The 17209-nt window shown below is 48.8% G+C and overlaps 1 protein-coding gene across 9 annotated transcripts in view; it reads right to left on the bottom strand.

The window, feature by feature from the left end:
• Positions 1 to 12649: 12649 nt before the first annotated feature.
• Positions 12650 to 17209, bottom strand: part of RGS3 (regulator of G protein signaling 3) — a 118845-nt gene continuing 114285 nt past the window's right edge. For 7 of the 9 annotated variants that reach the window (XM_023531072.1, XM_023531070.1, XM_023531071.1 and 4 more), the window contains 3 exons: positions 15178 to 15239; positions 14368 to 14534; positions 12650 to 13605 (listed from right to left, as the gene is read on the bottom strand). In XM_023531072.1, coding sequence (XP_023386840.1) covers positions 13420 to 13605; positions 14368 to 14534; positions 15178 to 15239 — 415 coding nt within the window. In that variant the 3' untranslated portion in view covers positions 12650 to 13419. Of the gene's footprint in view, positions 13606 to 14367; positions 14535 to 15177; positions 15240 to 15644; positions 15747 to 15843; positions 16058 to 17209 lie in introns of those variants that run through there. The other 2 variants (XM_023531074.1, XM_023531075.1) reach the window with 2 other exon arrangements.

Genomic DNA, 17209 nt, shown 5'->3' with positions numbered 1-17209 from the left:
GTGGGCTCTTTAAATCATCAAATGCTGGGAAGGGAGGAGGCTCAATGGTCCGTACAAATCTCCTCCCCATTCCGTCCCCTGCCCCATCTGTGATGGGCCGTTGTACCTGGCCTCTGGTTCCACCTTCAGCAGCCCTGAAAGAAAGGCTCCCCTCCACTTTACAGATGAGTGAACCAAGGCCCAGGGAAGGCAAGTGATGAGCCCAAGTTCATTCATGAAGTCAGAGCCGTTAGAGAGGAGAGACCGAAGCCCACAGGTCCCAGGGAAGACCTGAGAGGGGAAGCCTCTCTCAAGACTAGGAAGGTTCTACAGTGTTTTGCCCTCTGGAAGGAGACTGAGGATCTAGGTTTGAATCCTGATGGTTCCTCTTGCTTGCTGTGTGTGTGAGCAAGTTCCTGACCTCTCTGAGGTGGGGCCTTAGTTTCCACATCTGTACAATGAGACTGACAAATGTGAGACAGGACATGTGTCTGGCCCGCAAAAAGAGCTCTAAAAATGGTGGCGGTGATGATGCTGCTTCTAATGAGTCCAGGCTTCTGGAATCACCCTGCCAGCCCAGCACCTCGCCCCACAGGAAATCTAACAAAAAGCTCATGATAGAAGCTTTTCCTGCTGGTCAGCATGTGGGGCAGGCAACCTTAGTCCCCTGCCTCTGAGCACGGCCCTTGGTCCCCAACACACACATTGTCAGTGCCGGCCTCACAGGGTTTGGGGCTGGATAAGGCTCAATGGCCCATTGTTCTCCCTCCAGGCCTGAACCAGGCCAGGCCTGCCGGGAACCAGCTGCTAAAAATAGCCCCAGTGGAGTGTTGGGGTCCAGCTGCTTATCTCACTCCAGGGGTCAGGAGCTGCTCCATTCTTCCTGGCCACTACTCTGGAGGAAGTCCAGCTTGGCCAGCTCCCAGATCACTCTCAGGGGAGAGTGCAAACTCACACCCGGAAAATATTTAGTGGAAAATTCAAGGCCAGCTATAATTCCCTGAGGGCAGAGCCTTGGTACAGACATTCAGACTTGGTCTGTGGCGGGTCTGGAGGAAGCGCCTGGAAGAACAGGCCCTAACTGGCAAAGCAAAGGAGAAGGCATGCCAGGTGGTAGGAACAGCAGAAGCAAAGAGATGAGGGATGAGGCTGAACAGAACAATGAGAGGCTTTGGAAAGTCTACCTGGTCGGACAGAAAGTGAGCCCTCGAGGGACACTTGGGTTCAGTAGAACAGGGCCCTGAATGCCAGGCAAGGCTTTCCTGATCTTCAAGGAGGTGCCTTGCATGGGGTGGGTCCCATCACCTCCTTCCAGGGCCTCCTCTGAGCACTCCTCCCTAAGGAGTAGTCACAGCCCTGAGGGAGGAGCCGAGAGCCGGTGAGGACTGAGAGAGCTGCCTTTAGTGTGCCCCTCCAGGCCTCAGGAAGGGAGTGTCTCACCAGAGGCACATCAGGTAGACGCCAGAGGCTCTGCTTGTGGGCCGTGAACACCAAAATCAGCCTGCAGCTATTCAGGCCTTCAACTGTGAGCTTTTAAGCACCCGCTCTGGCCTGGGTGCTGGAAACATTGATGGCCACTCAGCTCCGGCCCTTGAGGGGTTCACAGTCTAGGAGAGAAGCAGACAAGTGAAGAGGCAACTCTGGGGTTAAGTCGCCTGAGCACAATGCTGGGGCAACCCAAGGAAGGGCCTTCTTCTTGACTTGAAACATCAGCCAAAGGTCTGTGTACACTGCCCCTGAGTCTCGAAGGTTAAAGAGGAGATAGCCAGGTGAAGAGGTGGCAGGAAGGGTGTTCCAGGCAGAGAGCAGCCAGTGAGGAGCATGAGGTTGCAGAGGTCTTTGGGGGCCAGATTCTATCCTTCTCTGAATCCCTCACGGACACAAGCACAGTTGTCACCCACAGAAACGATGGTGAATGAAATTGTTGGAAAAATGGGAATCAATCAAACTGAATAGATTAAATCCTATTTTTTAAACTCAGAGCCTGGGAATTTAATCTCTGATAATTCTGTAAGGAAGGCCTTGTACAATTTGTACACTGGGGGTTTTGTTTATAAGCTGTGCTTAAACTGAGGGTGTCTATATTGCACAGGCAGCATCCCAAAGCCCCACTTGGGAAGGTCCAGTCAGGCAGACGTGGGTTCCAGGAAGGCCAGCTTGCACTGGCCTGTGGGTGCTTGCAGCCTGGAGTGAAGAGCTCGCCTCCCAAGGCCTCTGCAATGGTCTCCTTGGTCCCAGTTCTTCACCCCTCTCTCACCTGCTCCCTTTGCCTTGTGAGCTTACAGTTCTGCCTGTTGGAGATAGATCATTCTTCCCACCCTTGACATCAGGAACAGCCACATGACTTGTTTTGGCCAATGAGATATTAGCAGACAAGTTTTAAACAGGCTTAAAACACACTTGCATCTGAAAGAAAAATTTACAACAGTTCTACACAATCTCTTTTGGAAAATAGAAGAGGAGGGAGCACTTTATTTTAGGAAGCCAGTGTTATCTTGATACCTAAGCCACACAAAGAAAGACAGCACAAGAAAAATAAATAAATAAACACCTGAACATACCCGATCCCATCTGATCTTGGAAGCTAAGCAGGGTCAGGCCTGGTTAGTACTTGGATGGGAGAACACCTAAGAAGACCAGGTGCTGTAGACTTAAAAAATGAATAAATAAATACACGAATAAACAAAAAGCAACTACAAACCAATATCCCTCATGTAAATGATGCAAAAATCCTTAACAAAATATTAGCAAATAGAATTCAGAAACATTAAAAATTATACACCATTATCAAATGTAGTTTATTCCAGGGATGCAAGACTGAATCAATATTTGAAAATCAATCAGTGTAATCACCATACTCACAGGCTAAAGTAGAAGAGCTATATGATCATATTAATTGATGCAAAAAAAATTAATAAAATTCAACACTCATTTATAAAAATTGTCAAAAATTTTGAAATCAAGGGCAACTCCCTATAATAAAAAGGAAACTTCCTATATAAACATTTTGTAAATATAAATATATAAATAAACATGCTATATAAATAAAATAACTAAGTAAATAGCTTCCTAAATAAATAAATAAATAACATATACCAAAAACTGACAGCTAATATCATACTTACTGATGAAAGACTGAAGCTCACTAAGGCAAAGAAGTGAAATAAATGACACACAGTTCAGAAAAGGAAATATAAAATTGCATCTATTTGCAGATGACATGATATTTATGTAGAAAAATCCATGACATCTACAAAAAATCTCCTAGAACTATTAAATGAGTTCAGCAAGGTCACAGGCTATAAGATCAACATACGAAAACACAGTGTATTTCTCTGTGCTAGCAATGAACATGTGGAAACTGAAATTAAAAATAGAACATCATTTACAATTACTAAAAAATAAAATAAAATACTTAAGTGTAAATCTAACAAAACAAGATTTGTATGCAGAAAACTACAAAGTGCTGATGAAAGTAATCAAATATCTAAATGAATGGAGAGATATACCATGTTCATGAATTGAAATATTCAGCATAGTAAGGATACCAGTTCTCCATACATTGAAATATAGGTTTAATGCAATTACTATTAAAATCTTAGGAAGACTTTTTATAGATTAGGCAAGATTATCCCAAAATTATTTACACAGAACGTCAAAGGAACTAGAATAGTTAAAACCATTTTGAAAAAAAGAATAAGGTGGGACCTAATTTTAAGACTTACAATAATACAGCTACAATAATCATGACCGTGGGGCTTTGGTGGAGGGATAGAAACACAGATCAACAGAACAGAATAGAGAATCTAGAAATAGACCCATACAGGTATGGCTAACTGATTTTTGATAAAGGTACAAAAGCAATTCAATGATAATACTTTATAATCACTAGGATGGCTATAATAGAAAACACGTTATAACAAGAGCTGGTGAAGATGTGGAGAGATTGGAGCCCTCACACACTGCCAGTGGTGATGCCAAATGGTGCAGTTTGGCAGTTCCTCAAAAGGTTAAACCTAGAGTTTGTTTGTGCCTCAGCAATTCCACACCTAGGTATCTACCCAAGAGAAGTGAAAACATATGTCCTCACAAAAACTTGTACATGAACGTTCATAGCAACATTATTCATAATAGCTGAAAAGCAGGAACAACTCAAACGTCCATTAACTGATGAATGAATGAATAAGATGTGGTATTTGAAATGGGATATACACAATGAAACATTATCAGGCAATAAAAAGGAATGAAGTACTGACACATGCTACAACATGATGAAACTTGAAAGCATTATGCTAAGTGAACGAAGCCAGCAAAGGACCACATAGTGTTCCATTTGTACAAAATGTTCAGAATAGGCAAATCTATAGAGACAGAAAGTAGATTAGTGGTTGCCCAAGGCTGGGAAAGTTGGGGTATAGAGAAAGAAATGACTACTAATAGGTATGGAGTTTTTTAGGGGTTGATGAAAATGTTCTAAAATTGATTTTGTTGATGGTCGTACACCTTTGCAAATATACTAAAAACCATTTGATTGTACATTTCAAATAGGTAAATTATACAATGTGTGGTTACAGCTCAATAAAGTTGGGTTTTTAAAAAACAATTCAATGGATGAAGGATAGTCTTTTCAACAAATAGTAGTGGAACAATTGGACTTCTTATGCAAAAAAACAAACTCAACCTAAGCCTCACATCTTACACACAAATTAACTTAAAAAGGACCATAGATTTAAATGTGAAACTATAAAACACTGAGAAAAAAAACATAGGAGAAAATCTTCAGGACCCAAGGATTGGTGAAAAGTTTTTAGACATAACACTGAAAGCATGATCCATAAAAGAAAAAATATATATAAGTTGGACTTGATCAAAATGAAAAAGGATTTACTTTGCAAAAGACACATTAGGAAGACAAAAAGACAAGCTGCAGGCCGAGAGAAATTATTTGCAAATCACATACCTGACAAAGGATTTATACATAGACTACATAAAGTGCTTCCAAACTCAACAGTAAAAAAGTAAACACTCTAATAGAAAATGGTCAAAAGATATGAAGAGACATTTCATCAAAGAGGACATACAGATGGCAAGTAAGTACATGAAATATGTCCACTATCACTAGTCACTAGGGAAATGCAAATTAAGAACCCGATGAGCTCTCACCTCACACCTATTAGAACAGATAAAATAAATAGAACAGAGGGGCAACTTTAAACACTGGCAAGGATGCAGAGAAACAGCTACTCTGAATGGTACTTTGGCCGTTTCTTAAAAATTAAACATAAATTTACCACACGACACAGCAATTGCACTCCTAGACATTTATTCCAAATAAACGAAACTTGTTTCCACATAAAACTCTCTAGGTAATTTTTCATAACAGCTTTATACGTAAAAGCCAAGAACTAGAAACAACCAAAATGTCCCTCAGCAAATGAATGGTGAAACTAACTGTTTGTTGCACATTTATACCACAGAACACAACTCAAAAATAACCAGGACCGATCTGCCGACACACACGACTGGGTTGGATCTCGAGGGCATGATGACAAGAGAAGAAAATCTCATATGGTCACATACTGCATGATTCCATTTATATAACATTCTTAAAATGACAAAATTATATAGCTGGAGAGAAGATTAGTGGTTGCCGGGGATTAGGGATGTTGAGGTGGGAAATGGGTGTGACTATAAGAAACTGTCAGGGAGAGTTTTGTGGTAAAATAGTTCTCTGTCTTAATTGCGGTAGTGGTTCCATAATCTACACATAATATAGATAACATAGAACTATCCAAGCACATGGGACCACTGTCAGATTCTGGTTTCGATATCAGAAACAAATATCAAAATGTAAGACATTAACTATTGGGGGAAACTAGGTGAAGGGTACATGGCATATAGCTTACTATCTTTGCAATTTCCTGTGCATATATAATTATTTCAAAATTAAAAACCACTTCCACTTCTGTGAGAAGTTTCCCCGAGTAGGTGCTGAACTTTCTGCCCGGGGGAAGGGTCACATGGAGCCATCCCGAGCCCGGTCCACAGGGAGGAGCCAAGTCCAGCTGGCTCCTCCTGCACTGGGTGACTCCGCTGCCCTGTAGAACACGTGATTATTGTGTTAAGCCACTGAGCTTTGGAGGGTTTGTTTTGCAGCACTAGTGTGACAAGAGTTAACCGTAAATGCCCTTTGCCTCCCCTCCTATCCACAGCCCTTAGAGAATGGATTTCTGTCATTGGTAACAGTGGCAGAGACAGCTAGTTGTCCTTCAACATCTGTTTTACCCTTCTGTTACCCGGGAGTAAGAGTAGTTTTGATTTTTATCTGGTCATGCGCCTATCTGGATTAAGACTATATTTCCAGCCTCTCGTAATGAGTGGCCATGTGACTAAGTTCTGATCAATAGGATGTAAGGGAAAGTCATGTGACAGTTTCTGAACACCTTCTCTGAGAAATAACTGACATTCGCCTTTGCCCCCTCTTTCTTAGCCACTTTATTCTTCCCATAGATTGGAATGCAGAAGTGATGGCTGGAGCTCAAGCAGTCATATTGGACATGAGGTGGAATCTACATTTTGAGGCTGGCAAAGCAACAAATTAGAAGGAATTAGGGTTTCTTTTGGTGATATAGATACTATTCCAGCTCCAGGCTGCTTATATCTGAATTTCCTTTATGTGAGAGAGATACGAACTTCTATCTTATGTTTTCTGCCAAAACAGAACTCAATCTTTTCTTACAATAGCGACTTCTTATCTGTGCTAAGCTACCCTTTTTCATGAGCTTATCCTGTGCAACCAATTTGCTAAGCACTATATGCCTTCCATCCACTACATAAGTATTTATTAAGTATTAAGCATTTACTACGTATCAGGCAAATGTATTAATGCTGGGGAAACAATAAAGAGCTTGATATACGTGGTCCCTGCCCTCAAGGACTTTATAGTTGAGAAGAAGAGACAAACAATAATGAAATGAACACGTATGTACAAGTAATTACAATCTATGACACAAAGCGCTTTGTGACAAGTCAGCAGGGGCTCTTCTCTAGTAAGGGCTATCAGGGAAGGCTTCCCAAGGGAAGTGACATCTCAACTGAGCTCTGAGGAGAAATGGAAAAAATATAGCCTAACTCCCAAGAGCATGGGCTCTGAAGCCAACCAGGCTGGGTTCAAATCCCATCTCCCTCATGTCCCTGTATAAACTTGAGCGAGGTCCAATCCCTCTGCGCTTCAGTTTTCTTGTCTGAGAAACAGAGATTTAGTTAATAAAACACGTATACAGCATTTACAATGTGCCAGGCACTGTTCCAAGCACTTTACAGGTATTAACTCTTTTAGTTCTCATTATAGTTATCTTATGGTACAGGTACTATTCCTATCCTCATGTACAGATGGGTGAACCAAGGCCTGGAAAGTGAAGCGACTTGCCTCAGGTCAAGGGGCAAGAGCTGGGAGTTACCCCCAAGCAACCTGTCCAGAGTCTGTCCTCAGAACACTACGCTCTAGGGGTTCATAATGCCAGCTCTTAACTCATGGGGTTGTTATGAGCAGAAAATAAGAAAATGTCAGTCAAGTACTCAGCGCAGTGCCTGGCAAACACTAAGCGCTCAATAAAGGTTAGCTATTCTCATCATTGTCATTCTCATTAATAACTAAGAGAGAGGGATAAAGAGTGTTGTAGGTGAAGGGAAGTACACATACAAAGGCCTTGAGATGGAAGGAAGTGTGGTGCATTTGGGGACCTGAAGGCAGACCAGAAGGGCTGTACGCAGAGCTTATCGCCTGTTTTGATTCTTCACGACAACGCTATTAGTGGAAACTATTATCTCCTCTTTATAAATGAGGGCACAGTGGCTCAGAGAGGCTAAGTGACTTGCCTAAGGTCACACAGTGAATAAGCATCTGAACCTGGACTCGAACCCAGGTCTGTCAGCCTCCAAAGCCCATGCTCCCCAGTCACTGTCCTCCACTGCCTTGCAGTAGACAGACTCCGGGAATAGAGCCAGTTCCCGCTACGAGAACAGTGGGAAAAGCAACTACAGAGTCAGCTGGCTCCTGGAAAGAACTTTGCACATCCCAACCCATTTTTCGGATGAGGAATGTGAGACTCAGTGATGGGAGGGACTTGCCACAAATTGGCTGCAGAACCGCACCTGGGTGCTGGGTTCCTTCTTCCCGGCTCAGAGACCATCGGCTTTGCCTTTTCCATCCCCTTCACATTTTTATGTCTTCCCCAGGGTGCAACTGAGCCTCTCCCCGACTCCCTACCCAGGGGCTTCTCTGGCCTCCGCTCTGTGTCTCGGAATGTGTGGCAGAGATAGGTTGGGGTGAGGACTTTACCGCAAGGGAAGGAGTTTATAAATAACCAGCAGATCCTTCCTCAGCTCTGCCTGGCCTGAGGACATGGAAGACAGTGTCCCAAGGGGCATGAACCATACAGATTCTGGGCAGGTGGTAAATAGACCACTCCATCCAAATAGGCCCTTCAGTCCTTTGGGGGAGTGGCTAAAGTGTTTTCAGAGTCCTAACAACTCATGTACACACACACACACACACACACACACCCTTCACATGCAGAAACACATTTGGCCTGGATCCCAGCCCCTTCCACCTCACAAAGCACCATCTGCCCCTTCTCAAGGTCTTCAGACAGGAGGAAAAGCTTGATTTTCCTTGTTTTCCAGAAGGAACCAACAGGAAGGAGGAGGAGCCTCATCCAAGGTCACAGGAGGGTTTGGGAGAGATCTGGGGGGCAGGCCAGCGGTCTGACAGTGTAGGTGATATTCAGTTCCTCCTGTAATGGCAGGTAGGACCCTGCTGAGCCCGTATGGGGCTGGAGACCCAACTCCACCTTCTCGGGGCCCTGCTCTTGTCGCTGAGTCATTGGATATCTCTTTTCAAAAACTATGAGGTAGATGCAGGGGTGGCTTCCTCCTGCACGGCTGGTTGGGGTTTGACCGGATCTCACCTCTCGGATGTCTCAGTCACAGCCCCAGGCCTCCCTCCCTCTATCCCTATGTGGGGCACCCCCTCTGTGCACGGCCCTGTGCTGAGTGTTTACACATATTCATTATTTCACTGAGTCCATGTGAATCTCATGAGGTGGATTATTATTCCCGTTTTATAGATGAGATGACTGAGGCTCAGAGAGGTAAAGCAGCAACTTATCATAGAGCTGTACTGAGAACTGAGATTTAACTCGGGACCTAATATCTCCACATACTTCAGCTTCCCCGAGTCCTTGGCCTTCTTTAAAAAAGCTCTGCCCTCAAGCCAAGGAGAACCTGTGGTGAGAGCCCCCCATCCAAGCCACTGAATCTCTCAGACTGGCTGGAGGCGAAGCTGCCTGGCAGCTAGGGAGCGGGGCCCCAGTGCCTGCTCAGCCACAGCATTCTTGTCCACTTTCTCTGAACCTGAACTTCCTCACTTGTAAAATGAACACAACACTTCAGATCTTCCCCAGGCCCGTTGTGGGGACCGATGGAGCTAAGGCATGAGACACTTGCTGGGTGGGGCCACAGCTATTATTTTGTATCTGCGACTGGCACTGCCCTCCCTTATCCCAGCCATTCCCTCTTTGAGCAGCCCCAGATCAGCCCAGTAGCTCTTCCTCATCCACATACCACCTCCTCCAACCCAAAGGAGGGACACCTCAGTGGCGGCGGGGCCCAGGGTACCCCCTTCCCTCCCGCCTGCTGGGCCAGAGAGAGGACAGGCAAAGCCAGATGTTTCCCAGATGTTACTGACTATAAGCAAAACGAAGGTACAGGGATGGCTCCTCTGAGGCCCAAGGGCTGTTGCTTGAGGGCTTGAGAGCACTGTGGGAGAGGCAGGGCCTCAGGCAGGGTTTGGGGGGTGGGGTGAATCAGAGAAGCTTGCTAGGGTAGGATGTCAGTGAGAGGAACCCACAGAGAGGGGGCAGTAAGCCAAGGGACCAGGGAGCAAGGCTTGGAGGTGGGGGTAAGGAGCTCGGAGGAGTCTGGTGAGAGTGAAGGGAGGAGGGAGGATTAAAGCCTGAGGATGGGGCTGACCTGCCTGCATCGCCCCACCCCCACCCCAGGATCCTGACTTCCTAGAGAAAGACCTTTAGAACTCTTTAGAGGCTCCTAAGCCCTCCTGAGCTGTCTCCAGAGATAATGAGCTCCCTGTTTACAGAAGAGATGCAAGCAGAAACCCAAGAAGGGCCCCAAGCACCAGGCAACAGTTTGGACCAGATGGAGAGTCTGGGAGGTCATATCTGCCCCAAGCCAGGCCAAGAGGCCAAGAGCATGAAGAGTCGGCTGAAGTTGGCACAGGCAGGCCAACGCTGAATCCCCTCCCACTGGCACCCAGCCAAGTGGCACTGCTGTGCCCTCTCCCCTTTCCTTGCTTCATGCTGTATTTGCCAGCTGACCCCAACTGCACCCATCCAGGCCAAGACCGGGCAGTGGCGCAGGACAGCCTGTTCTGAATTACTCCCTGGAAAAGGCTGGCTTTGTCCTCCAGCAAAACCGTTCCTGGAAGGATAAGGACATAGGGTCTGAGACTAAAGGCTCCTTGTCCACTCTGATAGGGTAGAGCCTGGGCCTGGGCGACTGGAGAATGAGCTTTGCCACCACCCTGTGACCATGAATAAGGATGTCACTAGCAGCAGCTCAAGTCGAAGGAGTACATTCCTGTGCCAGGGACCGGGCTAAACTTGCCATAGGCCTGACCTGGCTCAGTCATCACAACGCTGGGGTAGCTGCCAATATGCACAATTAACAGATGAAAAAACTGAGGTTATATGATCGATTCAAAGATTTGCAGCTAGTAGTTAGTGGTGGAGCCAGGAGCCGAATTCTAGAGCCTGACTCCAGGCTCTGGGCCTCTCACCTCACAGGGGAGCTGTTCCGCTCCCTCCACCTCAGTCTTCCCACCTGTGGGATGGGGAGGGAGCTGGGCATACTGACCTCACAGCTCTCAGATCCCACACTGACCAGCCTGGGGTTACCAGAGACCAAGGAGCCTGGTCCTTCCTCACCTCTGAAAGAAAAATGGGGACCCGCCCACTTTTTGAGAGGGGCCTCCAGGAGCCCAGGCGGGGCCCAGGGCAGGAGGATCCAGGAGGCTTTCTGATCTGCTCTCCAGAGTAGCCCAAGCCCGTCTGAGGTCAAGGGACCAGGGCGTGAGAAATGGAAACCAGGCAACGGGGCCCTCGAAATGGGAATTCCATCTGCCTGACTTTGTTCTCCTGGACTTTGGTTTTAATGGCCACTTTAGGGTGGGAAGGTGGACGGCCTGGAGGGGTCTAAACCCCTGGAACAAAGAAAGGGGAAGGTGAGTCTCCTTGCGGGCCGAGTGTCCCTCCAAGCAGAAGGTGCCCTCGCTCCCAATTAGGAGCGCACCTCTGTTCCCTCCCTGTCCAGCCTCTTCCAGGCACTGGCAGTTCCACAGGTGGGAAAATCCTTCACTGTTTACACAGCCAAATAGTGCTCACTGCCCAGGTCCTGTGCTCGGAAGAGGAGCCAGCCTCATTCTTGGAGATGCTCATACTCGGGCGCTAGGGAAAAAGGCTGCAACATGTACTGAGCACCTACTGTATGCCTGGCCCCAGGTTAGGCCTCCAGAGACCACCATTTCTGATGCTCTCCTTGTAAGGGAACATGGCAGTAGCTTTGCTCACCGGAGATCAGCGAAGGGAAGCAGGGAGGAGAGTGGCTGCACAGCCCATGTCCTCTGCATCTTCAAGGCCCCAGTGGGCAGACCTGAACCCAGGACCCCAGGCAGCGAATAAGATTCAAGGAAATGGGGCCCAGCCCCTCTTGCACAAACTCTATCCAGCTTTGTCTAAGTCAGCCCAGCTAAGCCAGTCCCCACTCCAGGCGATGCCCTGGCCCCTGGCCCCGGTCCCTGGCAGGTTCCCTGCATAATCATCAGGAGCAGCTTTGGTGTCAGCCTGGCCTGGGTTCTGGGCTCTCTTCCACCCTCCAGAAAAGTGGTCCAGGGCCTGCCCTCACCTGTGGCCTTGGACCAGGCCTTTCCTACATCTGCATCTCCTGTTAGGAACAGAGGGAGAATCCTTCCCCAGAGCCACAGAGGAACTGTCTGTGAACCCTACCCCATCATGTCCCCAGCTGCTCCTTCTGTCCTAAAGGCCTCCGTGAGCCTGCCCTTCTGGAGCCAATCCCCTGCCAGATTTTGGCCCCGTCCACATCTACCAATCATTCCTGTGCCACCTGCAAGTTCCACTAGAATCTCAGGGCATGGAAGGACAAAGAGGTGAAGGAACTTGCTGAAGGTCACATAGCCAGTTAGTGGCCAAGTTAGGATTCTGTCACGTAGCTGGTAGAAGACAGAGATCCAGTCGGACTTAGGCTGAACCCTGTCTCTGCCACTTGCCAGCTGTGTGACCTTGGACAACTCACCTTACCTGCCTGTGCTTCACTCTCTTCACTTGTAAAATGGGGATAACCCCGCCTCCCAGGCTTGCTGAGATGAGAGGATAAATGGAACAGGCATGGCAGCACACCTGGCACAGAGGCAGCGGTTGTCAAGGGAGCAGCTCTCGCCAGAGTGTCACATCTAGGGAGGCTCCAGGATGGGAGGCAGGTGATGACTGGAGAGGAAAAGCTGGACCAACAGCAGAACCACCAACCCTTCCCACCCTGGAAAGCCTCAAACCAGGAACGCACAGAAAGGGTCAAGAACGAGAAGTAACACAGGCCTTTTATTTGCTCCAGAAATCGGCTGCTGTGTGGTCTGAGGGTATCATGCTTTCCCAGAGCTCCTGAGGGACACCTCACTCGGGGGTGCCAGATTTCCATGCGAGGTCGGACTGCAGCACCCACCCCTCCAGGCCTCATCAGTCCAGAAGGCCCAGCTGCCTGCCACTAGTGCCTGGGACCAGCAAATCTCCTGAAACTAGAAAACGATGTCCACCTTCTCTGCAAGGTGGCTGTTCACAAGGCGTTGGTTAAAATATTGCACTTGTAAATTAGGAAAACTGATGAGGCAAAGGTTTCCTATTATAGGACGACGTGCCAAGCATCTTACTACTGTTTAAATAAATAAAACTCGAGGCCGGGGTCTGAGCCGTGAGCCCCAGCGGCGCCCCTGGAGCGCCCCAGAGCCCGGCCCTTGCCCCTGCCCCACCAGCCAGTTCTTTAAGGAACTTGGTCAACGCAAGGTCTCCGCAGCAGGGAGCAGCAGCTCCAGATCCGGCTCAGCCAGGGCCCCTGACCTGCCGGGGCCCTTGGGCCCCCTCGTACCGGGGCAGTGGGGACCCAGCAGGGCCGGTCCTTCTCTCCTCCAATGGCCTGAACCTCTGCTGGTCCAGGCCTCTCATCCAAATGTCCATCTGTCTGCCCGGAGACGCAGCCTCCGGGGGCTTCGCTGCCCCCTCTGTTGCAGGGGAGAGGGAGACGTGGGAGGGGGCCCAGCCCGCCTGGTGTGAATGCTGAGCTCTATCCCAGCGGCCCCTAAAGCGGAGGACTCATCTTCTTCTGGTTAATGAGGTCCAGGTAGAGGTCTGAGCGGAGGAAGCGTGGGTACGAGTCCTTTTCCATGAGCCCGAAGATGCGTTTTTGCGCCAGATCGAAGCAACCCCGAGTGACGCTCTGCAGGTTGTCCTTGGTGTGTTCCCGTGTGTACGAGTCCAGGTTTACCTGCAAGGGCAGAGGCAGCACGGTCAGGGCTGCAGGGGGCCGACCCTGGGGACTAGGGGTGGGGGCAGGACCTATCCAAGTCTCTCGCCTCCAAGCCCTTCTGCTCTACATCTTAAGATTCAGAGTGGAGGCCCTCAGGCCAGCAGACTCAAGTCCTGGCTTAGTCACTTACTGTAGGGCCTGAAAACACCACCTCTAGGTGGTGCCTTGGTTCAAATCTCAGTAGTGCTGAACCCAGGCGTGCAGCTTTGAGCAAATCGTGTAAGTGCTCTGAGCCTCGCTTGTGTCATCTATAGATTAGGAATAACAGTACATTCTTCAAAGAGTCGTACAAATTAAGCAAAATCAACCATATTAAATAGACAGGGATTAAATCGATAGATCATCCCTGTGACTTTGCACACAGCACCTACGCCCAGTGAGCACTCAATAGATGTTAGCTACTATGATTAGACTCTCTGAAACCTTCCTCATTTTAAAAATGAAGATAATAAAACCTATTTTACAGGTTGTCATGAGGGTTAAATATGAGAGCACATTCATAAAGAGATTAGCACTTCAACAGGCCCTTTTTGTTATCAGTGGAATTCAGCTCTTCCCAAGGCCCCAGCTTGCTTCCTTTCCACCCTGGGCACATAGCCGCTAAGATTCACTCTGGCTACTCCCCTTCCTGAGCTCCTCCTTGAGGCTGCCATGCACCACCAATCACTGAGGCCACTGGGCACAGGGACAAGGGCCTGAAGACCCAGCCAAAGGTCTTACCTCCTTGCACGCCTGGATTGCGATATATTCGGCAAAGATCTTCTTGGCCTTGGCTGCCATCTTGGACTGTGACTTGACCTTCTTGAAGTCCTCGCATGCCAGCCAGAATTCCAGGTTCTCCTCACTAAATTCAGTGCGAAGGAAGGCCTGGAACACCGCTAGCCCATCTGTGAGGAGAAGACCAGACCTTGGGTGAGAGGCAGAACAAGCCCATCTGGCCCTCAGGACCCCCAGCTTACCCTCCCGGAGCCTTTAGGGTACAGACGACGGGAGCTTAGTAAGATAACCTGTTCCCAAGAGCCAGTGGCCCTGGAGTGAGGTCACACCCCTCCCATTGCCTCTTTGTGGGCTTTGGCCAGATCTCTTCCTATCTGTGCCTCAGTTTCCTCATCTGTAAAATGGGGATCATCAGCCTGTCTCCTGGATCCCTGTGAGGATCGGAGGGGATCCTGCCCATGAGATGGTGGGCACATTTGGCCCAGCTTAAGTCCTCAGTTCATGGGAATGTTTATTGTTATTCTGGGAACGTGGGTCTGAGCACACAGGTCCCAACGGCCTCTAGCAGGCAGGCAGTGCCAGCTCCCATGGACAGGGAGGGGCTGGCAGAAGCCGGCTCCAAGGCAAACCAAGGGCCTCAGCCTGGGCTCAGCTTCATCCAACAGCAGTGACACTTGACTAGGCTCAGGGAAGAAAATGAGGATGAAGACGACCCTTCCAGGACCAGTCGTACTCCCTGGCCTGGGAGAGGAGAGTAGGAGAGAGAGAGAGAACACACAAGGAGGAAGAACGGGCCAGCTGGCCCCGACTTACATTTGTGAAGCAGCAGCTTCTCCAAGGACTCGCCCCACTTGAGGGCTTCCTCTGAGGTGGGCCTAAGTAGGGAGGCAAATGGGACAGTGAGGGCACAGAGAAGACACCAAGAGGCTCTGGGAAAGTGAGGTGGCTAGGTCTCAGCAGCCTCCCTCAGCTGCCCTTGGCCGAGGCAGTGGCTGAGCTCAAATGGGGGAACCCAGGAGGGTGGCCCACCCCCTTTCTTGGGGCCAGCATCACTTATAGCCTCCACCTCCACCCCTACCTGGCAGGCTTTCCCAGAGCAGCTGTTCCCCGCTCCGAGGGCTGCTGCTTGCAGATACCAGGCTCCCTCTATGAGGGCCTCCATCCAACCCTGAGCTGGATCAAGCCAGCAGCACCCCTTATCCCTTAACCCTACCACCAGCCCTGTCCCCCTGGGGACCAGTGAGTGCCTGAAGGTTCCCGGGGTGTTCAGGAAGACCTACTTGAATGACTTCATCACTTTGTCTGCCTTGCCCGCTGGCTGGGCCCCGGGGGACTCGTTCCGCCGCCTGAAGATACCCAGCTTGTTCTTCATGTCCTTGGCTCTGGGGGACAGAAGCAGAGAAGAGAGTCGGTCAGCCTGGCACTCACCCCTGAAAATTCAGGGCAGGGAGGCCGCGGACTGCGACGAGGGGCACCTACTCCTTCATTGTGTGTCGCCTCTGTAGGTTCCCATTGCGCGTGAGGTACATGCCTCGGAGCATCTCTGCAGGGCCGCCCCACCCTGGGGCCCGGGAAGGTATGCAGGAAGCACCCCTGGGCTCCTGTCTCCCACCCCGACCGGGCGGAAGGCGGGCAGCAACGGTACCGGCTGCAGCTGAGCAGTCACTGAGATCCCAGCCGGAGGACTGGACACCCAGGCATAGGCTGGGCTGGGACTCAGACAGGAGGAGCCAGGAAATGGGAGGGACCAGGACAGGGAGTGAAAAAAAAATATACCTCCTGGCCAACCCAGACAGGGATCCCGTGAAAGGGGCATGTGTCTGTAAGGGGTGGCCTCTGGGGCTGGCCCAGGCAGGAAGCCAGACCCAGTTATTTGTGACTGGCCTCCCCCGTTACCATGACAGCACCAGGGGAAGGAGGAGAAAACAAGTCAGCAAATTGCTGGGAGGGAAGAAAGGAGGGAGGGAAGAAGGCTCTGTACACAGGGTGGCAGGACTGGCTATTTTTAGCCAAGAACTATTTTTAGCTTTGCTGAGATTTCGGCATGCAGCAAAGGTGATGGCAGGAAAGGGGTTAAAAAAATCTAAAAATCGAAGGCTCCTGTTCACATCCCCTCCCTCATCCCTAGACCCCCTACCCCGGGCACCTCCCCGAAAACAGCTCCTGCCAGCTGGCCCCTCAGCCTCGATCGCTGGCTTTGGAGACTTCCATCCATGCACCTGAAGAATACCTTAGAAGTTTTAGTACAATTTTAAGCTTAAATAACTTCAGAAGTACAAATCCTATAAACATTCAAAAAACATCTTTTGAAAGTTGAATTATTAAATTTTTAAGGCACATTTAGTTTTGAGAGTTTTGAATAATAAATTTTGAAAAAATGTTTGGTCTCCAGCCTTCTGATTAAAGATGAAAAATGCTGACTAAAACCAAAAATTTTAAATGTATGAGCAAAATCACAAAGCTAAGTAAGTATAAAAGAGAATCAAATAACTCAACTTTCAAATGCATTTTGTAAGTCTGCAGCATTGATGCTCCTGTAGTTAGTTATTCAAGCTTCAAATGCACTATGACCTATGGGACACCCTGTGTCACCGAGGGAAGTAGTTAGTACCCAGTAAGTGTTAAGAGTGAGACTCTGGTGCCAGACAGCTTCAGGTTAAAATCCTAGCTTTAGCAGTTACTAACTGCATGCCCTTTGTCGAGTTACCTAACCTCGGCTGAATGTCAAGTTTTCTCATCTGTTAACCAGGGATGATAAAAGTACCCACCATCTGCTGCGGTTGTTTCAAGGCAAGGAGAAAAGGCACAGAAAGCTTTTAGCGCAGTGCCTGGGGCAAAAGCGCTC

This window comes from Pteropus vampyrus, unplaced genomic scaffold (genome assembly GCF_000151845.1).
Source record: "Pteropus vampyrus isolate Shadow unplaced genomic scaffold, Pvam_2.0 Scaffold61, whole genome shotgun sequence".
NCBI lineage: Eukaryota > Metazoa > Chordata > Mammalia > Chiroptera > Pteropodidae > Pteropus > Pteropus vampyrus.
Note: the sequence above shows the minus strand (reverse complement) of the source record. Positions and strands in the feature narration are given on the sequence as shown.